Source organism: Dreissena polymorpha, chromosome 11 (assembly GCF_020536995.1).
Source record: "Dreissena polymorpha isolate Duluth1 chromosome 11, UMN_Dpol_1.0, whole genome shotgun sequence".
NCBI classification, from domain to species: domain Eukaryota; kingdom Metazoa; phylum Mollusca; class Bivalvia; order Myida; family Dreissenidae; genus Dreissena; species Dreissena polymorpha.
In genome coordinates, this window is record NC_068365.1 from 78,106,258 (window position 1) to 78,132,848 (window position 26,591).

The window sequence follows — 26,591 nt, forward strand, 5'->3', positions numbered from 1 at the left end:
TGTTTATGTCCCCGGTTGGATGGGCATGTAGCATACGAACTGTCCGTCCGTCTATCCGTCTGTCCGTCCGGAATTCCATTTTCCGGAGTTTTTATCCAACGCTGTCAGTTCTTGAGCTGATTAATTTTATTTAAGTGTACCTACATGATCTACAGATAAGGTGTGAGTTTCGTTCCAGTCAATCGATTTTTCGCAAAGTTATGGGCCTTGGTGTTAGACATTTACTCTATAATTAGCATTTTCCGGTGTGTGTTTTTTTAACTCAAAGCTATCAGATATTTAGCTGAGTTTTGGTATATGAGTCAACCTACATAACCTACACATGAAGTGTGAGTTTTGTTCCGGTCCATTGATTTGAGGCGAGGGATCGGTTCTTAGACTTGGAAAGTTTATGTATAATAACCGTTTTCCGGATGTTTCATAGGCAACGCTTTCAGATATTTACAGATTGTTGTTAGAAATAAGCTTTTGATTCTTGTTTTTTTGGATTGTTTAAACAATGGCTTATTGACGACAACAGGTTATCTCTGCATTTGGGTAAAACTGAGTCAATATTGTTTGGCTCCAAGCCAAAGGTCAACTCAAACAGTGATCTTAATATAACTTGCAGTAGCAAAAGTATCAAATCTTCTGCTTCAGTCAAATATCTTGGTGCCACATTGGATCAGAATCTTACAGGTGAAGCTATGACCAGTTCCATAATCAATAATGCTAATGCAAGGTTAAAATTTGTGTATAGAAAGTCAGATTATCTTACAGTCAATAATAATAGCCTTTTGGTACTTTCTCTGATCCAATGTCATTTTGATTATGCTTGTTGCTCTTGATATTATGGACTGATCAAATTCTGGAAGGACAAGCTTCAGGTCACTCAAAATAAACTAATTAATGTTTTTCTTAATTTAGGTAATAGGTCACACATTCAACACAGTCACTTTAAGTCCCTCGGCTGGTTACCTGTTAGTAAAATAGTTGAGCAGATTACATTGTGTCATGTTTATAAATCAAAAAAGGTCAAAGTCCTGATTATTTGGGTCAATATTTTAGGCCTTTAGAAACAGTCCATTCTAACAATACAAGATCCAGAGTGAAGGGATCTTTCCAGCCCCCACCAGCTAAGGGCTTTGGATCTAAGACATTTTCTTATGTTGGGTCTAACCTACTAACGAACTCTCTGCCTACTGATATAAGGAATCCGTCCAGCCTTGCCCAGTTTAAAAAAGCAACTAGAGATCAATATTTTAATTTGTAAAATAATTATCATTTTGTTAATTTTTTTCTAGATATTTTGCTATACTGTGATATGATTTCGTAGATACATATTGTGACAAGTTGTCGTGTGTTCCTGTCAGTATTAATTAACATTGTAGTCATTTAAGTCATTCATCTTAGGTAATTTAATTTTTTAATGAAGACATTGTATATGCGCTTTTTGCTTCATATCTATCTCTTTTTAATTAAGTTTAAAATTGTTTTAAACCTCTCTACGTCAGACCACTATTGAGCATCACAATGGAAATAAGGTGTGTATTCCCCTTTCTTGTGTTATCCTTGATATTGATGTGACTAATATGGTATATTATAATACATATATTTAGTAATTATTAATTTTTATAAATCTTTATATGTATACATTCTATTTATATTTATAAATATAAATGTCATATTTTAAATTGTATTGTTGTTACCATTATTACAACCATGTAACTTGCACAATATTGTAATAAATCTATCTATATTTAGCTGAATTTTGGTGTGCGCGTCTACCTACATAACTAACAGATGAAGTGTGAGTTTCGTTCGGGACCATTGATCTTTGGTTAAGTTATGGGCCTTGGAACAATTTTTTTCAAAAATAGCTTCTGCTCTGCTTCAAAGCGCAATAGGGGGCATTGTGTTTCACCAACACAGGTATTGTTTCTTCCTATTATAATCTGTTTAGACAATCCTAATTTTTTATAATTTTTTATAAAATATTAAAGTACATCTTTTTTTTAAATACAAAAATCTGTGAACAATTCCTTGAAATTCTAAGACATTATTGGACAGGGGTATATTATCGCAGCGCGCATTCCACATTCACGTATTCAACGTCGCTTTATTGGTTGAATGCGAACATATTTAATTTTTGTCACTATCCGTAAATTAAAAACTAGATTGATTGATGTTTTACCATCAGGCCAGGCAAAATCACTCGTGCATATGTTGGGAGTTACAACAATTTTATAAAAAACGTTCGATGTCATGGAATGGAGTCCGATATTTCCATGTGCACCTCTACAATGAGTGGATACTGCAGCAGTGGATACGCGGCAGCTGTTGACTGTAGTAAGTGCACTATCAAGGAAATGTCCTTAAATTCAAACCATATTGTTGATATGAATATTTTTAAGTTTGTCATTAAATGCTTTCAATTGATAAATATTAACATCGGAACTTAAAAGTTCCAGTTAAAAACAAAAATAACATTGAAGAAAGATTGCTTAATCCACACCTAGGATCGAACCACTCACCATTGAAGTAAAAGCCTACCGCTAAAACCAATCGGCCACCCGTGATGATATAGTATTTTTTACTTTATACAGCAATCCTCGTAATGTCACAAAATATAAAGATCACACCAGAATTTCCCAAATTCATACTATCGTTTCGCTTTTGAAACGCTTTATAATTTTCAGATTTTTTTAAATCGTCAAAATATGTATAAAATGGATATTTAAGAGCATGGTAAATGTTCAATATTACTGTTTCCTATCCACAAAAAAAACTACACCGAAAATGTGCTGATCTGAGACATTTATTTTAATTTCGTCAAATTATCAAGACGTGAAAAAGGTCCCTTTAAACGAAACATAACGATATTGCATATATATATTGCATAATATGAATTACAGCTTCTTTAACGTTTTGACAGTGCTTCTCACTTCGCTCAGACTGGTTCGGTGATATAATGTGTGCTCATTTAAAAACGCTAATATTCTCATGATATTAAGGGGTGTTGCTGCAGTTTGCTGATTTTCTTTTCCACCAAATAGATTTTGTTCAAAATTTGAATTCAAGTACTATATACAAAAACTATATGAAAAATGAAATAAAAATATAGGGTCACCGGCCTTGTTTTGATTTTATTCACCATTTTATAACATGTACTTTTTCATTTAAACTGGAAAATCTCTAGTTGCCACAAACCAATTATTAACCTATGAAATAGACAACATATAGATATTATATAAGCTGAGATACATAAAATACCATTTAATTAAACAACACAATGCCAAAAAATGGAGAAAACAAGTTAAATTTAAAAAAATATTTTTGTTAATTTTTATGTCACCCCAAAAAACATCAATTTTTTACTATTTTTCACACCAAAATGTAATTTAAAAAAATTCTGTCAAATAGAATTCTGCAAAACTGCTCAAATATGTTCAACTACGTGTTGTCATCATACAACACAGATAAAAATAGGGGTTCACCGCACTTTTAACCGAGATTTTTGTTTTAACTATCTCTACCGTCTACGTCAAATTTTATAAAAATACATCAATTAAGCAAAACCCAAGTACCGGTACATAGATTGTAAGAAATATGCATAAACATTAGAAATTGTTTACAATCTTAACTGGGATCACACCAGCTTACCAAAAGACATTAATAAAAAACAATATTTAATCAAAAACATAATACCATACAGTATCAAACTCAACCTTAATCATTAATAACTAACATGTACTTGTTCACAGATTTCGGCTTATTTTGGAGTTTGTGATTAAATGCTTTAAATTGATAAATTAAAACGACATGACTAAAAAGCTCCAGTATAAAACAAGAATGAAATTAAAGAAATATGTGTTATTTCCTAAAAGTTGACCCAGCATTTGTAAAAATATTGAAAGACATGTACATTTCCAGAAAGAAAATTTATTTCTGCCTTGAATAAGACCGAGATTGATTGTTCGTTATAATATGATTATTTATCTTTCAAAATAATAATTTCACTAATTAATATCATAGCCACACGCTAACCACCTGTGACGCCAAATAGCTCTAACGACTTAATATTCCGCATTAATGTTCACACAATGTACTAATATTACATATAGCTGGACAGCACTTGTGGAATCTATTAGCATACCCTTTAGTCTTCGAAAGTGTGTCTATTTACATTCTGTTTAAGGCGAGCACGTTTTGTACGAGTTCAATGAGGTCATACAAGTATAATTTAAGCGAGGTACGTTTCGAATTGATTTAAATCGTTTCGAGTATGGAAACGTATTCGTTCATCGTAACCGTATTTTAATATAATCAGGCATAAACGTGAGTGCCTGGTTATTAGTATGTGTTATACGGTTAAGTTGTTTATGCTCAGATAAAACACCTTCTAGATGAAGTCCGGCTAATGGATGGCTCTGACGACAGCAGTGGCCGATTGGAGATCTACAACACATCCTCCGACTCATGGAGCACAGTCTGTCGGAGAGGTTTTTCTTATGCAGAGGCGAACGTCGTTTGCCGTCAATTAGGGTTTTCCAATGGTTTGAAGTGAGTTTTATTACAGAAAGTATTTATTTGGTATCATCTAGAATGATATCGTGCGCTGTGACACCGAATGGTTAGTAAATGAAAAACTAGTAAATTTAAATATACAGATCGATTATACACATTTTACTCTATCAATAAATAGTGTTTTGTTCAACGTTATTGTTTATGCAATTTCTTATGTCGATTTTTTTCCCCTACCAGTCAACCCGAAGGGGACTAATTGTTTGCGCTCTGTCTGTCAGTCTGTCAGTCTGTCTGTCACACTTTTCTGGATCCTGCGATAACTTTAAAAGTTCTTCATATTTTTTTCATGAAACTTGAAACATGGACAGATGGCAATAATGACATTATGCACGTCATTTCATTTTGTTCCTACGTCCAGAATTCTGGTTGCTATGATAACAAATAGAAAACAAATAATCTGAAAATAATGGAGTTTCACCGGTAGGAGACCATATTGCTTGGCAATCTCTTGTTAAAACAAGTGAAAATGGATTCTTGGTTGTAGCAGTAAGTCAACAATGAAAAACACGTTGTTCTTTTTCAAAATCATAGAATAGAAGCATGGACTTTGGCAACATAATGATCTGCTTTGTGTTTGTAGTGAATACAGCACAAGAGGGGGTGGTGGGAAAGGAGACATATTTCCATCCGTGTTTAATTGCCATGGTTACGAGTGGGACCTCAACGACTGCCTGGTTGACCATCACCGGAGTGTGCACTGTATCCATCAGGAAGATATATATTTGAACTGTGGAAGTAAGTGATTAAAACAGCAGTAGGTTTTGATGTTAAAAATTTAACATAGTTCGCATCATTAACTTGCCTTGCCTTTTCAATCCTTATGATCTTTGTGAGGCGCGTACCTCTAGCATTGCTCAAATAGTACGAAAGATGAAGCGATCGAAATGCTAGTGTGGTTAGACTTTACATACATATTAAACAGCTTGTGGACTTAAAAACTGTATTTAATTCACTCGAAAATACGCTTCGTTTCAAGTAAACGAACTTTTATCGCACGTAATTCAAAAGGTACTCTTGTTAGCGTTATAAGACATCGAAATCACTTAATGCAATTGCACACCTGATTAGTCACGTGCATAGTATTATCTACATCGATTTTATTGGAGCGAAATTAGATTTTTTAACATTTATCAATCATATTTTGAAGAGTAATGCCGCTAAAGTGGTCCGATTAGCAAACGTAAGGTTAAAGGTTAAGGTTAAAGGTCTGATATTGATGGTAAATCTTTAACCGTTTTCCCATTGACCCGCCCGCCCCCCCCCCCCCCCCCCCCCCGCACCGCACACACTCGACTGGAATATAAGCCGACGGTTTACACTCGGTGCAGTATGCACCCACATCACATGGGTTTGTATTTCTTGAGGTACCAATTTATACAATTTGGTGGAAACGAGTAAGCGTATGATTATGGTTTGCTAAAAAAATCCTGTGGTCCGAAAACGGATTTCGAACCAGAGACCTTCCTATTGTTAGACTAGTTTCATGGAACAAGATAAGTTTTCTCACCAAACCCGCATAACAAAAAACAACAACGCACATTATGACAATGTGTCAATAGTAGACGTTTCATTTGAAAGTTATCAAACATTTTCACAAATGTATCACCATGTGAACTTGTTCAGATTGTTATTGCGATGCAGTTTCTTCCGATATTAGATGAGTTTTGGTCCTTGCTCTTTATTTTTATTAGTTTCGCGGGTAAATTTCTCGTCTAGAGTGGTTATGTTTTATATAAATCCTGATAAGCATTAGAAAATGCACTTGGGCATTTTTTGCAATTTTGTCGACATCAGCATTGTTTTGTGACAAAAGTAAATTGTTTTCTGTTCACTGTTTGTTTCAGACCATTACACCACACAAGCTCCGACAGCGTCATGTAGGTGTCTTTAATGTTTTATCCTTTGTAATCATTCAAGCCAGCGTGAATTTAAGGTATTATATTATGTTGACATAACATTACATCATTTGTTATACTATTATGTTTACACAAGGCGAGGCATCTCATTTTTCTAATTCACTGAAGTATTTATCTGATATGATTTATTGTTCAACATAACGCACGATCACATGAACGAACAGGCATGTATGTTAATTAAAAATGATTGAATGGGTTTTATAATTATGTTTTTATTATTGTATTTGCCTCTCTAATTTTAAGATTGTATGTGTGAATGCAACATTTCCTGATTGTTTTTTTTTTGTATTTAGCTACGCAGATTCGTCTTGTTGGTGGCGGGTACTATTCTGGGAAAGTGGAGTTATATTATGAGGGCCAGTGGGGCACAGTGTGTGCCAGAAACTTTGACTACCGAGACATGCAGGTCATCTGTAGGACGTTAGGGTACTACTCAGGGTATGGATCTGTAACACTTAGTTATCATAATTTCGTTTTATCACAAATGTTTCACGTTGTTTGCGTTGTAATGTTACATCTTGACAAAAGTACATTCAAATACCAAAATATGTTATTGTCTGAATATATTATCAATGATAATTGAATCTTGATAACTTCAACTGCGATGGTGTCGAAATATAACTTCGTTATTATAAAGGCTGTTGCGCGTGCTTCGTTTGTAACTACTTTTATTTTAACACAGATATGGCTAAATAGAAAATCAATGGATGTTCTCATGAAATATCCAATATTTTGAGTCTATTGATGCTCTCTTGACTACAGCTGGCGTCTCACATTTCTATTTTGCTTTGTCCTTCACATCAATATTTGATTCCATGAAAACATTTCAAATGGTGACTCTCAATATATTGACACATACATGTTTCGACAGTTTTTTAACACATAACGTCAGTACTTCAGAACTAAATTAAAATTTAAAAGTATGTTAATATCCATATCGTCCTGTTATCTGCAAAGTATATACAATACTAAGGTGTATTTCTACGCAACGGAAAAGTTAAGGAGTAACAAATACAAAGCATGTAACATCGTTTTCGCATCACTCGTAAACCCTAATGTGAATGACAGGCATTACAACAAAAGACCATTTTACAACGATGTAAATCTAACTGTTTGTTTAGGAATGATATATATATTACAATAATTACTACGCTTGCTTTTAGGAATGGTAGATATTGAATCGTAAAATAAACTACCTTGTGTGCATTGCAGATATTGCGGTGGAAACCAAACTATATTGACAGTTGGTAGATTTGTTTACTTTACTTCACATTACATTATATCAATGATAAATATAGTTGTTAGGGGTGGTAGATATTACACTGGTAACGCCGGCATGGAAGGCAACGTGATGATAGAACACCTTGTTTGTCAAGGCTACGAGTCTCACTTGGACGAATGCCCTTCCAAGACGTGGCTCTCAAACACGTGTGATCACAGCGAGGACATCAGCGTCGATTGTGGATGTAAGGTCAAATAATCCACAAAAGCAATGTTACTCTCAGTTATGTTTTGAATGATGCACAATTGAACAATATATTTTCCCGTTGGGAGTACGTGTCCTGTCAAGACTCCTGTCGATTTTTTTCTTAATATTGTCAAACAAACTTTTATTCGCTGCGTCATCTTTTGTATATGCAATTAGCAGTAAACACTTATAAATCAGCGTGTTGCTGTTTAATCACTGTTAACAAGAAATAGCAAACTAAAACACCATTTTATTCAAATATTTTGTATTGAATTTTTTTGGATTTATTTAATTTTTTTCCTTAACAAGCCATTATACAAACATGACCGATATTCTTTTGTCAGCATTGCAAACGTTCCAATAACATCGAAGCATATTTTCATTTAAAATAAAACCTTTATTATCAATATTTATTCTGCAGATTACGCTTCCACATCCACTCAGCACATGCCACAATCTAACAATGGACAGGCGACTGGTAAACATACTTAAATATATTTAATATCATATTAGGGGTGATCTAACATGTATTATTGTATGCTGAAGGTTCGTATATTATTGTGTGACGAACGTGCTCGAGTTTGAGCGAAGGCATAAAAACACACACGTAGAAAGACATAAATAATTTGAAACAAAGGATCATGATTTTAGATTTTATGAAAATTCCTTTTCATTTATTAGATGCAAGAAAATGCTCCATGGTATTGTCGTCCGTACACATGTTAAATGTATTATGCATTCACATTTATTCAAATATCACACAATACATTTAAAAGATGGGCCTAAAACTTACTTGCCCTGCGTATGCTGGAATGATAAAACATTAAGAATATACGAAATACTATTTATGAATAGATGGGCATTTTTGTAGTAGTCTTCCTGATGTTCAAACGGTCTTTGTGTGTGATCTATGAAAACTTATATTGAAACAGGTTCTTGATATTTATAATATATTCACCGGGAAAAAAATTGTTTCAATAAAAATTATTGTTTTGTCATGATATCCAAAATATCCTGATCAATAAGACTCGCACGACACATCATTTAGTATAACGTGTTTCAGATATATTTCACATTTCAAGATGGTGTTGTAAAATGTATACCTCAAATCAAATATTTATAATACAAATTGATGGATAAGGACATTTTAGATAGTGATATCCGACTTGCGAATGGCGGCTACGACCATGGTAGACTGGAGGTCTTCTACAATAAGCAATGGGGTACTGTGTGTATGCGTGGCTTCGACTATAACGATGCAAGAACCGTTTGCAGAATATTAGGGCTCTACCAAGGTGACAGGTACACAACAAAACTACTCAGATTTTACTTACAGAAATAAAAACACATCTTTTATTTCGTTTTCACCCTTTTTTCATAAATGCTCGTCACTTTAGAGTTCCACGAATTTCAGGTGGGATAACACTTTTCTTATTACAACCCGTGTTTGTTTTGAAAATTTCAGGTCGACAAATATCATGATTTTGCAATTGTTCAGTGCATGTATATCAAGAAAATTATACAAAATATAGCTTCATGATTTTCAACAGCTACCTTACGTACTACAATGCTATTAACGCCCATGGTGGTTTGGCGCATACAAATGTTCTGGTGGAGGACCTCCGTTGCCAAGGAGACGAGTGGAGCCTGGCACAGTGTGATTCGGGAAGGCCTTGGACAAACACCACATGTGAAAATTACTCAGATGTTGGTTTGAGTTGTCGAGGTAAATATGTTATTGTTTTAATTATGTTGGCGTGTGAACGTGCGTGCGTGTATTATTACAAACATACATTCGTGATCTGAAATATTAACTTAATGATGCTATATTCTTATATCTTTTTCTAAAAAGAAGGAATGTAGTTGACACTTGTTATTAGTTTCATTTCATCGTTCCCCAAAACGTTGTAATTCTGTTGCTCTGGTATCTTTCCTGACGTTGAATAATTTATGGTAATTAAATTGAATGCGTTTTAATTTCCTTTTATTGTTGTTTAATTAGAGTTACAATGCAATGAGGTTAAATTTTATTTACACTTATATGTATCCTAAATACTGCTGGGCAAAGTGTGAGGTTGAGCGCTCTTAAACCGGTAAAAACCCGCATTGCTTTGCATTGACCGTTCCAAGGCGGTGACCCCAGCTTTATTCTTATATGTGTTATGTTGTTTTGTATTGTGCTGTTTTGTGCTGTTTGGCAATTGGTCACGTGCCTTAAATAAAGGACCAACTAATTGTATATGATGAGAATGCAATACTGCTCCAGCAGCTTGAGTTTCACTTCATTATATTGATGAATTGTTTTTCAACACGATACAAGTTTGTTTATTTTATATTTCATTTATTTTTTAGTTATAATAGGAATATATGTTTTGTAAATAATGAAAGCGGTTGATGATATCACCATGACTTGTTCAGATTTGATACTTCAATTATCGCTTAAAGAGATTGTTTTAAACCTGTAATAAGATTAGTTTATTTGATTTTTTAATAGAGTTTGAGGCCGTAGTGTAACGTTTATTTAATGTGGTGGGGGATATTTTTTGCAAAAGGCATTGTGTCGTGTCAAAGACATATTCACCCATACCTCTTATTGCCGGCAAAAGAATGAGTATGAAGTTTAATTGCAAAAATAAAATATTTTCACTTGGTTATATTCGGTGACTTATAAATAATTCCATCCAATTACTAGTACAAATGACCGATGCTAGGCCACTTATATAGTTGAAACCCGATTGCTCCAACTCGCTTGGCTCAAGTTTCCGGTTGGCTCCAACTCGCATCAAATCTCCGATTTTTTATTGCTATATATTCATATAAAATTGTGTCGGATGGCTCAAGTTCGCAAAGCTCGAATTATCGGATGACTCGAACTGTTTTCACAGTCCATGTGACAATGTTCACACGTTTTTTTGTCCGGATGGCTCGAACTCGCTTCCGGAGGGGGTAATCACGTGACAAACAAGATGGCGACGTCCATGACGAGGCAGGTATTTTTCGTCCTTTTATACCCTTTTATACTTGTGTTATTTTTTCTTATTCCGCTCACTTTCCAGCCATATTAGGAAGAAAGTTACTGGCTTTTATTTCATAGTAATATTCGCTCTATATCTCGACTTTACTCGGTGCGAAATGTCTTACCGGGATGACCTAATTAGGGCTCCACTTAGAAAATTTGCGGGGAGAAAAGTCGATATATAAAGCAAATTTACATACGAAATAAACGCTTATCACCTTTTTCTGTTTTGGCTGGAAAGTTAGCGTCATTTAAAAAATAAACAGAAGTAATAAAGGGTATAAAACGGCGAACAATAACAGTCTCGGCATGGACGTCGCCATCTTGACTATCACGTGATTACCCCCTCTGGCTTCGGGTCACATAAACTGTTAATCGATTAGGACCGGTTGATTAAAGGCACTAAATAATTGATAGAACACCAGTTGCAAAATGTCATCTTCTTAATCGTTAATTGATTTGAGTATACGATGAGATTATGTATTAATGTACATTTGTAATCAGAAATTATCTCGAGGAGTGCGAAAACTCACAGCATGTTCAATCTTAACAGGATGTAATAACATGTTTCGTTTCTCGACGACAGCTGAGGGACGCAATACTGACTGACATGATGTTATTCTTAAAAATAAACATAAATCAATAAATGTAGTATTGTCTTATATGTAAATGACGTGTGTATAATGCTGATGTGTATACTCCTGATTCAGGTTTTGTTCCTTAGTGTCCTGTGTTCCAGAAAATGTGCTTCGTCAAAACGTGCCGATAGAATTTACTATATGTATTTGTTTGATTGTATTTGTTTCTCTTTTAAAATATTGGTAAATAAAAATAATCTGTATATTTGGTTTTTATTAAATCAAAAGCAGAAAGTAGTATGCAGAAGTATGGAGTTAAAGAAATATGTGTACTCTTCAACTGGACGTGAAAATGTACTGCAGACTTGTTCGTATACAATAGTTTATTAGATATCGGATGGTTCGAATTCCGGATGGTTCGAACTTTTGTTGCCGGTCTCGAAGAGTTGAGCCATCGCGTTTCGACTGTATATACATATGTACATATTTTATAACTGGATTATTTTTTCATTCAAAATGATGTTTTACCTTATTAATAGCATAGCCACCTGTGAATAAATGGTGATCGTTCTTGGGGATGTATTTCGGCTGGTCATATACTGACCATTTTATAAGATGGTATTTCTGTTTTAAAACAGGAAATGGTATTAGACTTGTTGACAATCCGGACAATTAAGACAATTAGACTATTAAGATTATTAAGTTCTGTTAAATTCGTTAAGTGATTTAAACTGACACTCAAATCACTATTTGAAAAATATCCAGTAAAAAACGTTTTTCTATATCAATGTATATTACGTCATATTTGTAACTATTTATTAATTTCAAACCAGATGAACCATTTTGCAATTTCTTACTGCATAATACCCATAGTAGAGGTACTAACATACTCTAATGCATGATTAACTACAATTTATCTTCACTGTTACTCAATTTTTGCTTGTTTATGTCTATGTCTAAATTATTGTTAATCTTCCGTTTGTGTATAGGCAAGTTCAATGTACAGCAAAATATCACACGTGTTTTATATACTTGATCGGTTAACAGAATACCACATATGTAATAGTGTTATTTTCTTGTAGATTATACTGGCAATCAATATACAAACCAATATAACCGAATAGAAACAACTTCTTACCGGCACAGCATTACGACTGACACAAATGGTAGTATAAGTTTAAATGTTCTTATGTACTTTGCATGGTTCACACTTACATTAACATGAATAAACAAATGTGTTGATGTAGTTTTTCAAGACTATTGTTTCTTGTAATGTCTTCAAATATATTGAATACGCTTGTTTAAACTCATACGTTTTGCACGATATATATGCCATGGAATCTTAATCAGGGTGCAGGATCAGCGGGGTTTACATGAGTTAACACGCGGGCTGGACAGAATGTAAACACTTAAATTTAGTCTTGCAAATATCTCAAGTTATTGAATTTTATATTTGCACAATCTGTAGTGCATAAAATATACTTTTTTTCAGTTTGTGTCAATATCTTAAGATTTAAGAATAAATCCTCAAAAACGTCTGAAATCGGTGCCGACATTTCACGTTTCGAGTAGCAAAAAAGTGAACATAAATGCTGTACACATCGAATCTTTGGCAAGGAACAGGCTGATTAAAGTTATTCTGATGTATTTCACATCACCATAAGCAGCACAAAAGCTTTCTTTAATGCACTAGTTGAAATTCTTAAAATAATGTTTTAAAAAGTTATTTGAAAAAAAGCACCTCTTATCGGTATGTTCACATCCATTAGCGTTTCATTCAACTCAACAAAGGCACTTGATCCTGCACCCTGTTGATATTTATGATCGAGTTGCAATTCGTACGAGATAATAATAAATAACGCACTGACATTTTGGTAGGGTGACTTTCAGCTCAGAAGGCCAGTATTTCAAGGGGTAACGTGGACACCATATTGCATCACGCTGATTTATATACCAAAATGACCGCGATAGCCTGATGTTTACTAAGCAACCGGCATAAATTGACATAAATGGTGGCGAGCTAAGATATCCAAAATGGCCGCCATGATGGCCGCCATTTCTGTTTGTACTGAATAGTAATCAAAACATAGGGTTACGTCTTGATATAAAAATGATACAAATTAATCTACTGATGGAAATTGTTTGTATTAGAAGTACTCAAAATGTAATGCATTCAGGTCATCTTCGAAGGTCAAGTTCAATGTCATCAAAGGTCAAAGGTAAAAAATACAGAAAAATTATCGATCTTACCACATATTTTCACTTTTTGGCAAAATATATACAAGGTATTCAAGGTAATTTTGTGTCAAACTGACGGGCATTGACTGTTCTTAATGTTTATGCAAACAGATCAACAATTTTGTTCCCATGGAAACGAAAATTATGTCTTTTAAAATGACGGCGATGTGATTATTACATTGAAAAGTGGCCGCCAAAACCTATTAATTAACATAACTATGTAAATATCCACTCAAATTTGATTATTTTCATGGCTACACATAGGTTTTCAGGGACAAAGAACACATTAAGATCATCAGACATTGTTTAAGTTTATTATATCACACACAAATCCAACATGGCGTCAACAATGGCCGCCAAGATGGCAACCATAACCTATTAATGATCATTACAATGTAACTATCCACTCAAATATTATAAATTTAATGTCTATACCTAGGTTTTATGGGGCAAATAACACATAAAGATCATCACACATGTTTAAGTTTACAATAGTTCACACAAGTCCAACATCGCTTCTAAAATGGCCGCCAAGATGGCCGACAAGATGAACGCCAAGATGGCCACCAAAACCTTTTTATGAGCATAACTATACAAATATCCACTCAAATTTGATTATTTTGGTTGCTATACATAGGTTTTAAGGGGCAAAAAACACGTTAAGATTATCAGACATTGTTTAAGTTTATTATATTACACACAAATCCGACATGGCGTCCAGAATTGCCGCCAAGATGGCCACCAAAACCTATTAATTATCATAACTACATGTATGTATCTATCCACTCAAATATTGTGCATTTGGAGTCTATACCTAGGTTTTAAGGGGCAAATAACACATAAAGATCATCACACATGTTAAAGTATACAATAGTTCACACAAATCCAACATCGTGTCTAAGATGGCTGCAAAGATGGCCGACAAGATGGCCGCAAAGATGACCGCCAAAACCTATTAATGATTATAACTATGTAAATATCCACTCAAATTTGATTATTTTGTGTGGCTAAACATAGGTTTCAAGGGGCAAAGAACAAATTAAGATCATCAGACATTGTTAAAGATTATTATAAAACACACAAATCCAACATGGCGTCCAAAATGGCCGCCAAGATGGCCACCAAAACCCATTAATGATCATAACAATGTAACTATCCACTCACATTTGATGATTTTGGTGTTTATACCGAGGTTTCGAGGGGCAAAGAACACATTAAGATTGTCAGACATAATTTAAGTGTATAATGTTATACATCAATCTCACATAGCGTCCAACAACACAATACGAAGGACCACACGTCTATTACTTGTTATGTGAAACGCCATAGTTTGGACCTGCCGCGATTTCTGGATTTTGACAAGACGATCGATATTTTTCAGCTTCAGGCAACACTGAATTGGCAGGAAATGATGCGTATCTTGCATTAGAAAAGTCAGTACCCTTGGCTGTTGCAGGTCAAGTTCTTGCCTATGATTAATAGGTACAATGGGGACAAAGCGTGCATTCTGTCAACATAAGCCTTAGTTTGCAACCTTGCCACAACGTTCACACCATGGGAACGTTTGACACACAGTAGCTTAAAAGGTTGTTCAGAATTGGGGGGGGGGGGGCAAAGGATCCCTCATGGAAGAAAACAGTCTCAAACACATACTTGAGGCTGTCTATGGAGAAAATGCAATTGTGCACATTGTGACACGAAATGCTGTCTTGAGTCACGGGACCATCTTCTTGTTGAAAAGTGCATACACAGGCAGCTTACAGCCAAAATGACCCAGGAAGATCCAGACATTCAGATACTGCTGGACCATGCCAATGATTTGTACTGTTCCCTTTTTAGGAACAAAACGACTAAAGCAGATGATACATATTATGCGATTTTAATCAAACTCGATAGTGCTAGAAGACACATAAACTTGCACAGACCTCAAAGACAAGCATAGTATGGCTGAATTATCAGCTTATGATTAACAATTCAATGGTGTTGATTACAGCATATCCTACTGGATGTTGGCTGATGCATTAGCAGGCAGTGCCCGATTTGATATCCATCTTTGCTGCAGCTGAGTACATACCCTGCAATCTGCTTATAACTTTATGTATCTGCAGCAAATAAGCAACCTAGAGGAAACGCACCGGGACGTTAATCGAAAATTCGGTATTGGTTTTCATGTTGTTCGTAGAAGCCATCAGTGCTTGGCTGGGCTAGGACGTGATCTTGTCATTGAGTAAACATTGATGATGTTTTTATAGAGCACACGTGGTCTAACTCGCGGTAGTGGAATGGCTGAGGCAATGCAAATCTCTGGGACCCTATCTGCAACATCCGAGCACAACAGTGCGATGCAGGATTTCACAGACCTGACCTATACTACAAGTCCACAACACAAAGACTCAACTGAGGCGTGCATCAAAGGGGATTCTTCTGATCTAGAGAAAATGCAGACACAGATTGACCCTACGCTGAGAAACATGGTTAATGAGATAGCGGCTGAGTCAGATGTAAAATTCATGCAATTGAGGCGGTTGGGAAAATGATCATAAGAGATATCATAGAAAAGTCGGTCTTGTCTTATAAATTAACGAGAAAATACAGATCCAAAGCTCTTGTGAATAGCTTGGCTGTTAAAATCGCTTCTGATCGTGCTTTTTGTCCGGCTCTTCTGTTTTTCTGTTCCAGCGTATCCTGGTGGTGTCAAAATTTGGAGATCCTTCCCTTGCAGTCATTTTGTTTTATGAACTGAGCTCCCATCCTGCTGCCTTCTTTGAAGCCAGGAACATATTCTGCACAGCAGATAAGCCTCAGATCGCGCAGGTAATATAAGAGTATGCTTTAAAAACATTATGTGAGGCTTTGATGAACTGTATTCATGAAACAGATGCATGATGGTGGCACTTTGCTGCATCGTTGACCATGGAGAAGGGAGACTCATATACCACAATAGCCGGGTCTTATGTAGATTCAGAGAAAGGTATTACGGGCAAGCGACATTGGAGTTTGATGGCTACGAAGACGGTCATTATAACAAAGATAATACGCACCTGAGACGATGAAACAAAGGTTAATCATATTGTTAAAGCAAAGAAACAGAATGCTCATGTAAAAAATGAAGATTTTTTGTCTCGTGACAGAAACAAGGCCGGTATTTGATTGATCTGATCAGCACAACTCTGACTAAAATGGGATGCTATGTTGTTCTGTCTACAGGGGATGCAGACGTTAAACATGTTATAGCTACATTATATCGATCCCGTCGTAGCACCACAACGTGGATGGGCGTGGATACAGATTTGCTTATCTTGATCCTGCATTACTCCGAAAGGGACAATAAGACCATCTATTTACGCTCTGATGTAAATAAATAGTCAAAGGAACACACAGTTTATAATATTAACCTTTTGAAAGAACTCATGTTTAATCAGGCTGTAATTAATCTTCAATGATTTTCAGCAACGATAAAAAATGAAGTCTACATAAGTTAGTAAAACCTGATCCTATCATGAAGTCATATGCTAGTTCATTCTCTCTTCCAAATGTCGTAAATTGGATGTTATGATTATTCAACTGCTTAGTGATAACCTCAATGGATTAAAGTGTTCATTGTCTCCTAAACTATGGCGTTTTACAAAACAACCATAACGTTTGAGTAACAAGTTATGGACGTGTGGTCCTTCGTATTGTGTTGATGGCCATTTTTGACGCCGTGTTGGATTTCTGTGTTACATAATTAGCTAACATTTTGTCTTATGATGTAAAATGTATTCTTTGCTCCCTGAAACCTGGGTATAAACATCAAATTCAACAAATTTGAGTGGATAGTTACATATTTATATTTTATGATCATAAATAGGTTTTAACGGCCATTTTGGACGCTGTGTTGGATTTGTGTTATAAAATAAACTTAAACAATGTCTGGTGATCTTAATGTGTTCTTTGCCCCCTGACACCTATGTATAGACACCAAAATCGTCAAATTTTAGTGGACAGTAACATAGTAATGATCATTTATAGGATTTGGCGGCCATCTTGGCGTCCATTTTGGTCGCCGTGATTGTTTTCTGTGTAACATAATTAACTTACACTTTGTCTGATGATATAAAAGTGTTTTTTTGCACCCTGAAACCTGGGTATAGATACCAAATTCATCAAATTTGAGTGGATAGTTGTATAGTTATGATCATAAATAGTTTTTTGCGGCCATCTTGGCGGCAATTTTTGACGTCATGTTGGATTTGTGTGTACTATATTAAACTTAAACAAATTCCTGATGATCAGTTTGTGTTTATTGCCCCTTGAAACTTAAGTATAGACACCAAATTCATCAAATTTGATTGGATAGTTACATAGTTGTGATCATTAATAGGTCTTTGTGGTCATATTGGCGGCCATTTTGAAAATAATAAATTTCCGGTGGTCCGATTGTGGTAAACTTTTGATATGTTTTAAAGGACCTTCTACCCTACCAGGATCACTTAAAATACCTATTGATGCAATTTTTGGTGCGTAAAAGTGTATATTTACCCTACTATCAATCAGAATAAAATATTTGTCAACTCTTATCAGGTAATCATGTTTTTGTTGTATTTTTCAAATTTTTGTGTATGCCTGGCGGCCATATTGGGAGTTATTTTACCGGTTTCAATAGCAAAATGACTGCAAAATGTAGTCATGGTATCAGAGGGAAGTTATTTAAGTTCACTTAAAATTTAATCTGGTTAAGTATTATCAACTTAATTAAAAACAAACAGAACGATACATGGATTGAACGGTATTTTTCATTATTTGTTTACCTTTGACCTTACATATGACCTTGGTCCTGACCTTCAGTGACAACCTTCATGCATTATTTTCACGAGTATTCAAGACAGAACCAAAATTCACAAGCAATTTAATTGTATCAAATGAACGTGAAAAAATATTACTTATCTTCTTATCATTACCCAATATTAAAAGAAATGGCAGCCATCTTGACCGCCATCTTGGATTTTCAGCTCGCCTCTATTTATGCAAATTTATGCCGGTGTTCTGATAAACTTCAAGGTATCCCGATCATTTTGGTATATGACAGGGCTTGTTGCAACATGGTGTCCAGGTCCCTGTTTCTAAAAGCCCTGAATGTCACCCTACCATTGTGTTGTATAGTAAATGATTTTCTTTAAAACGAGAAAACATGTATATAGAACAAATACCGATGTGTACATTTGTTCTTAATTGTCAATGAAATGTCTTCTTGGGGTAAAGGAATTGTAATGAAGAGTAATGTCATGAAGTAATACCTTATATGTTGGTTGCAATTACACCGTCGGTTCTTATCTAATCTTATCTATCTTTTCCTACTATGTGCGCGTCCAAAAAATTATATATTAAGGCCCCTATCATATAGATTTCATTAAATGTCATATGCATCAGATAAATGCATGCGTGTTAACATCAATCATCACAGTGCAAGTCCGACTGGTGAACGGCAGCTATTACAGCGGTCGCGTGGAAGTCTTTTATAACGGTCAATGGGGTACGATTTGCGATGACAACTTTGACCACTTGGATGTTATTGTGATTTGCAGAATGCTCGGTCTTTACCAGGCATCTGTGTAAGCAAACAATACTTCAAATTGTTTCATGCACAGTTTCAGAGATGCTTGAAATGTTATTCTTATTATTTTGTACCGTCATGTATATATTTAAGATATGGAAACATGTATATGTATATTCATGATACAACATATTTAATTTGACAAATTGGTGTTTCTATTTATTTTGTTTATCCATTTCGACATTTATTTCCGTAAGATGATAATCATTTTAGTTTAGTATTTATATTTTGTAGTTTTTGCTTTTTCATTTATGGATAAGAAAGACTTCGACACACGTATTTTATTAATTAGTTGACTATCTTTTATAACGTGTTTTAAATAAAATGGTTCCTAAAGATTAGTTGCTGCTTTCCTGTTGCTCTAGTTACGGACAGGCTTACAGCGGTGCGCATTTCGGCCAAGGCTCCGGTCAGATATGGTTGGACACACTGGAATGTAACGGGTATGAATCAAGTATCAGCCAGTGCAGTCATCAGTCGTGGGGCTCGCACGATTGCTCGCACTCGGAAGATGCAGGGGTGGACTGTTATGGTAACATGTTATGTACATATGCTCATATTAAGTTAAATGATGTTTTAGTCACATTTTCAATCATTTGTTTGATGCACTTATTCTTCTTATAATATTTGTAATTATTTATTTATAAATGTACCAGTGTTATATCTATTGCAATTTACATTCTCGGCAAGTTTAATGGTTTAACTAATGCCAGCAGTTTGCAATCACGCATAAATAATTTAAGATACCGTAATGACTAAATCCGTTTAAGATTCCGAAATTGTTTTCGACAGTGTTGTCGGCTTTTATGTTCAGGTGCAATATTGTGTTGTTCGGAACTAAGAACAAACTGTTTTTTCCAATAATTTACATGGGATGTAAACAATAATAACCGAAATCTTAAAGGTTATATTCTATCTTTATACCCTCCCCCCCCCCAACACATCTTGTTTTTTGCGTGCATTTCCAGTGTATCAATAAAACTGAATGTGTAGTTAGGGTTGCGTTGAGGGCTGTTGAAGCCTACATGTTTGCGATTTGATTTTCTCAATAATTACTTAATGAGGAATTACTGATTACCGTTTGTTTTCGTATAACATAATTAAAACATTAACCACCCGTTATTACCATTTGGTGTTCGTTTACATTCAGGCATGCGTGTCTACGGTTTGGTTTTGTTGTCTTTATTTGAAGCCTTCAAATTTATTGATGAATACATTTTTATCGAATGGTATTCCATAACTTTAATTTAAGCGTTCATGTTTAATGTATGTTTTTGTATTCTAGAATGTGGGCTCAGCTTGTGACCATTTTGTTTTCGTTCACTATTATTAAATCATACATGTCACAATTTGGTTTTGTTAGTTTTATAAATTAACGCATACATGCTTACCATCAAGATCTCCTTAATTATAATTGAAGTTTACATGATTACGAGTATTTTGCCAATGACTGAAATAAAATGTTTATCGTTTGGTTTTCTGCTTCCTTAATTAAAGCACAAATATTTAATACCATTTCGTTTAGGAAAGCATTTTACTCTAATTGAAGCATGTGCGTACACCATTTTCGTTTACATTAGTATTTTGACTATGATTGAAGCATACGAGACGACAGCGATACAATATGCAAGCACTACATTTCCGAGGTGGCAGACGACATTCAACCCTTGGTGGCAGACTACTGCAGGTCAATATAATTTATATAAAGCGAGTATCCTGAGAATATTAAAAATATATATATTATCATGCATGGCTGAGCCGTTTGATTAGGCTGCAGTATTTTGAAGAATCATATACATTTAGATAATTTCATTTTTTTTAAACGGCGTTTATTGTGTTCAGTATATTACATACATTAAAGATCAACATTATCAGCCATCCGTGTAAAATACATAATAAGTTTGAAGGTGAGCAGCTGAAGCTAATAGCGAGTGCGGTGCTATGAGTGTAAGTAATAAAAATAGCAAAAAAATGACAGCGAGCATGTTTTAAAGTACTGACAAAACATGTTCGCTGAAGAGGTCCTCGCATCAATAGTTTATCAGAGCCGTGACATATTAATGTGTTCGCGAATCGAACAGCATAAAATATATCAGAAAATGTATCTAAATGGCATACATTGTTGCTTGTTCACGTTACTAGAGTTTCATTCGGAAATTGTTTTATTCGAGCTTGACCGCATTATCCATGTTATCAACAAAACATTCGGTCTCCGTGTGTTATTTTCTTGTTCATGAACTCATTTCTGAGCAGCGTACACATTATGTTAACATGTTTAATTAATCAGTAAATGCTTGTATATGTGTAAAAAGTTAAATGTGTTCATTCAAGAATAAAATGCTATGTTAAACTCTATTAATTTGAAAACAGAAAGAGAACGTGTTTTGTTACGTAATACTAGAAAGACCGATTGTAACGCGATAGACATTTTTTTCAAATTGATTCGAATTAGACAAGCACCGCAACGAAACAGAGTAAAGGGGCCTTTTCATGTTTTGGTAAATTGACAAAATTAAAAAAGATTGTTTCAGATTCGCACATTTTCGTGTAAGTTATGATATTTGTGAGGAAAAAGTAACACTGAACATTTACCATGCTTTAAAATATCCATTATATGCATCTTTTGACAATTTAATAACCTGAAAATTATAAAACGTTGCAACGCTAAACGATTGAATAATTTGGAGAGTTCTGTTATTGTCGTTATTTTCTGGGATACTACGATGATTGCTTGTATAAGGTATAAAATACGATGATTGCTTGTATAAGGTGGTGCGGTAGTCGAGTGGTAACACTCTGGTCTACCATTCCAGAGGTCCCCAGTTCTATTCCCGGCCGGGGCACTGGAAATTTCAGAAAGGCTTTAAGTGTTTCCTACCCAACTAGAGATGTACTGGTATGAAACCCAGGTAATTCTCACGTGTATCGGTGCTATACAATGAGCACGTAAAAGAACCAAGGGATCTATTCGCAAAGAGCTAGGGTATCGCACCCGGATTCATTGTATCCCAATACTGTCTCTTCAGCTTGCTGTCTCTTCAGTAAAACCAAAGGACCCCATTGGAAATAAGTGCTTGCACTTTCATGGGTTATCCTTGAATGCAAGGTCAAAAGAAATACACACACACACGGTATAAAAACATGACTCATTGTATGAGCACGGAAGGCCGAGTGGTCTAATCGATAGATTTTTACTCCGGGGGGCAGTGGTTCGAACCAAGTTTATTTCTTTTATTTAATTCTTACTTTTTACTGGAGCTTTTTAGATCCAATGTTTACATTTATCAATATAAAGCGTTTAATGACAAACTTCAATACATGCCAAAATCTTAAAAGGCCCCTTTTAATAGTGCTGGTTGTTGGGGAGGCTTTTCGCTGACTGTCGATGAACTGGCGAATTTTTGTAAAAGTACCCGATGATTTTCATTTCTCGCGAAATCCGAAAATATTTTTCGTAAAAATATTTTTAAGCCACATTTTAAGGTACGGAAGATATAACTAAACATATGACACAACGTCATGAATATTAACTGCTGTATTCAGGTATTTTATCGAATGCTTGATTCGGGTGCGTTGCTGTTGGATGGATGTTTTTTCTAGTAATATAGCAGATTACACAGTGTAAGACTTCGTTTGGGTAAATACAGCCAGATGGGCATCATTTCTATAAAAATATATAAGTACGTGACGTCATGAAAGATTGCTTTTGGGTACAGGTAGATCAGTGTCATTTCTGGTAATGCCCGGTAGACTTAAGTAGGTTCTACAGTGCGAATCGTCATTTGGGTGTTGTACAACTATATATGCGTCATGTATTGTAATATATTTGGGAAGGTTTCCCAGTGCAAAAAATACTTTATTTTGGTTGATACAGCTATTTTGGCGACATTTATGAAAATATTAAAGTAGGTAAAATCATGCAAGATCGCTTTGGGGCGGGATGCAGCTGGATAAGTGTCATTTCAGGTATTAGATTGAAGTTGGTTAAACAGTGCAATACTTTCTTTGGTGAGGTACAACTATTTCGGCGTCCTTTCGGGCGATATATTAAAGCAGATTACACCATGCAAGTTACACACAATATTTCATTTGGGTGGAGTACAGCTAAATAGATGACATTTTTAGTGATATATTTGATAGGTTTTCATATTACAATACTTCATTTGCGTGGGGTATAGCGTAATGTGCTTAATTTTAAATGGTATACTCGATCTGGTTATACAGAGCAGCGTTTTTCTAGAAATAGATTTTCGGATATTTCAAAGTACAAAACAGTGTTCGCCTATGGTCAAGCTAGGGTGGGCTCCATTTCAAGTAATATATTTAAGAGAGTTTCACGGTGCAAAACTTTATTTAAGTAAGGTACATCTAGATAGATGTCATTTCTAGTAATATATATATGCAGGTTACATTGTCAATACTCATATCTGGCAAGATGCATCTAGACGGGCGTCATTTATAATTAAATATGTATCAGGTTACACCGTGCAAGACGCCATTCGAGTTGGGTGCAGCGAGACGGGCTGGAACATCAAGGTGGACATGAGCATGCTGCGCCGCGTGTACCCGAACGCACGTGCATCAGACATCTACCTGGAAGAGAACACTTGCACGGGCGTGGAGTCCTGGAACCACGTGGTCTTCCAACAGGGTCTCAGAGAATGCATCACGAGTGAAACGGTAATAAGCATGATGACTTGTCAACTATCCGCTAATTTGAAACACTTTATATATTTTTTATTATTTTTGCTTTCTTTTCAAATTCTGTTCCAGTTTGTTTCGTAGTATAATACATTGACAACCTCTTGTTTTAATGTACACTTGTGTAATATACATTTGTATATCACTGTTTGTTTTGGGCGCTTATAAAAGAAAGGCAATTTAACCAAAAGTCGATTTCATCGCGACCGCTCATTTCTAATGTAAATATTGTATTTTTTTTTCTTTTTTTTTCATCTTAATATATATGTCCATTTGTAATACCAAAAGTTGCGTTCTGATAATGTTTTTTTTATATTATTATTTCTTATTTATCTCTGTTTGTAGTCTAGTCTAGTCTATTTTGACTACTTTTTACTTACACAAAATAGATTTGATTTTGATTTGCACGTAAGGCACGACGTTCTCGTCTACTCGAACCGGCTCGTGTACGCGGAGAGAGACCCCGTTCACTCGTTCATCATTCGCCATTACAACTGGACGGTCGGTGTAGAGTGTGACGTGCAGAGGAACGAGAGCTCTTCCGGTATGAGTAGGAGTTGCACAGAAATAACTGGGTATACGGAGTATCATTATCAGAGTACAGTTTAATACATGATTCTGCCAATACTATAGAAGTAAAAGATGCTGGTTGATTCGATGGCGTGCATAATCGGGATAAATAAATGAGACACGCAACTCATTTCATCCATGATTTCGTATAGTATAAGCGTCGTTGTACTACCTAACAAAAGACGCTTGTACAGAAGAGAAGAGAAATCGTACAGGTCTAAGCAAATATTGCATAACTATTTGATATTGCATGTTCTCTGTGGCTTTTGACATCGCCGACATTCCCGTCCCCTGCCCAAAAACAACAACCAAACCATAATCAATATTTTTGTGATTCAGGTCACATTGAGCACGAAAACAACAATCAAGTCGGCCCGTTAGTTTCTGGCGTGAGCCACTATACGGTGAACATGACGTTTTACCTGGACCCGAACTTCCAGCAGCCGGTTCCCAGCAATCATCTGCGCGTGCCCGTGGGAACGGACGTGTATGTGAAGGTGTTCACCCAGGCCACGGACTGGACGGTGAAGATGCGCGTGCACACGTGCTACACGAAACCTACGCCTACGTCGCCGGACCACCTGCGATATAATCTTATCCAAAACGGGTAGGGCAATGTGGTTGAAATATATGAGTGATTTATTTTGTTCGCTTACATGATTTTGCTGAAAAAAGCGTTTTGCCTGGGATTTTCTGGAGTGTTTGATAAATGTTTTTAAATAGCCGACGCATAATTCACGTGTTTGTATTTTTAGTTGTGAAGTAGACACCAACACTCACCTGATCTCGCAGTCTACGCACGAGACGAGATTTGTGTTCAAAGACTTTGAGTATACGAACGATCATCAGGGAATCCACGTGATGTGCGACGCCACGTTTTGTAGCACGTCTGATTACAGTCGCCCATGCACACAGACCTGCAATCCCATCATAAGAAGAAACGTTCACGTGCAACCTGTCGATGACGTCACGAAGTCATCTTTTGACGTAACCTCTGATGGTGTCAGGGGCTCTGATTCGAAAACAGATGAGAATGGGGCTTCTGATGTCGAACAGACAAAGTCGTATGAAAACCACGCCTGATTTTCAAAAAAAAGACATTTCTTTCGCCAAAATCAAGCAAGTGTTATAAATACGAGTACCAGTAATTTGAAAAAGATCTATTAGAGATACGACCATTTCAAAGATCGGTTATAAATTGGCATATTTCGAGAAGTTCTATGAGTCTGTATGCACAAGTTTATTTTTTTAATCTTGCTGATTTTTTTCAAATGCATACATTCTGATTTAGTTTTTTGGTGATTAATCTTTTCGTTCATTAGATTATACAAAAGTTACACATTATTATTTATTAATTTTATTATTATGATTATACATATTATTATAAAATATAAGTGTAATAAACGATGTTGTTAATTCTAACAGAACAAATTTTAATACTTGCAATCAGTCATGTTGGCAGAAATAAAATGTTCCCGGCACAGTAACCAGTAGCCCGTGCATTGAGCTGATTGGGATCAATACAGCAGGCTGCTTTGTCACAGTTTTGACTATCACTGTTAGTTGTTTTGTTTTTGTTTGTGTTTTGTTTTCTTCGGGGGTGGGGGGAGGGGTCAATTACTTGGACCTTAAACTTGACCGTTAACCAAATATGTTTTCGGAGAAAAAAAATCGTGTCACTACGGTCTCACATTTAACCCATCCGCGTAATAACATAGTAATATCGAATATTTCTGATAAATTTTGACAATGTCAGTTATTATCTGGCGAGCAGAAACCTTTCGTGTTACCCACCTACAAATGAAAACAAATCAAATTGCCCCACTAGTGCCAACTACTGCGCTTACGTAACTCCATGATTAATGGCCCGACCATATAATACTTTAATTAGGTTCATAGATTTTAATGTTTCCAATTATGGTTGAAATGTAGTATTTAACTGAAT

General features: G+C 35.4%; 1 protein-coding gene across 1 annotated transcript in view; it reads left to right on the forward strand.

The window, feature by feature from the left end:
* The window catches only part of LOC127849959 (deleted in malignant brain tumors 1 protein-like), a gene marked incomplete at its 3' end in the record, with an annotated part of 105,812 nt that overhangs the window by 51,180 nt on the left and 28,041 nt on the right, over window positions 1–26,591 (forward strand). Inside the window, 5 exon segments of the mRNA XM_052382699.1 lie at window positions 2,180–2,328; window positions 4,386–4,542; window positions 5,147–5,301; window positions 6,411–6,443; window positions 6,776–6,920. Of these exon segments, the coding sequence (XP_052238659.1) occupies window positions 2,180–2,328; window positions 4,386–4,542; window positions 5,147–5,301; window positions 6,411–6,443; window positions 6,776–6,920 (639 nt within the window).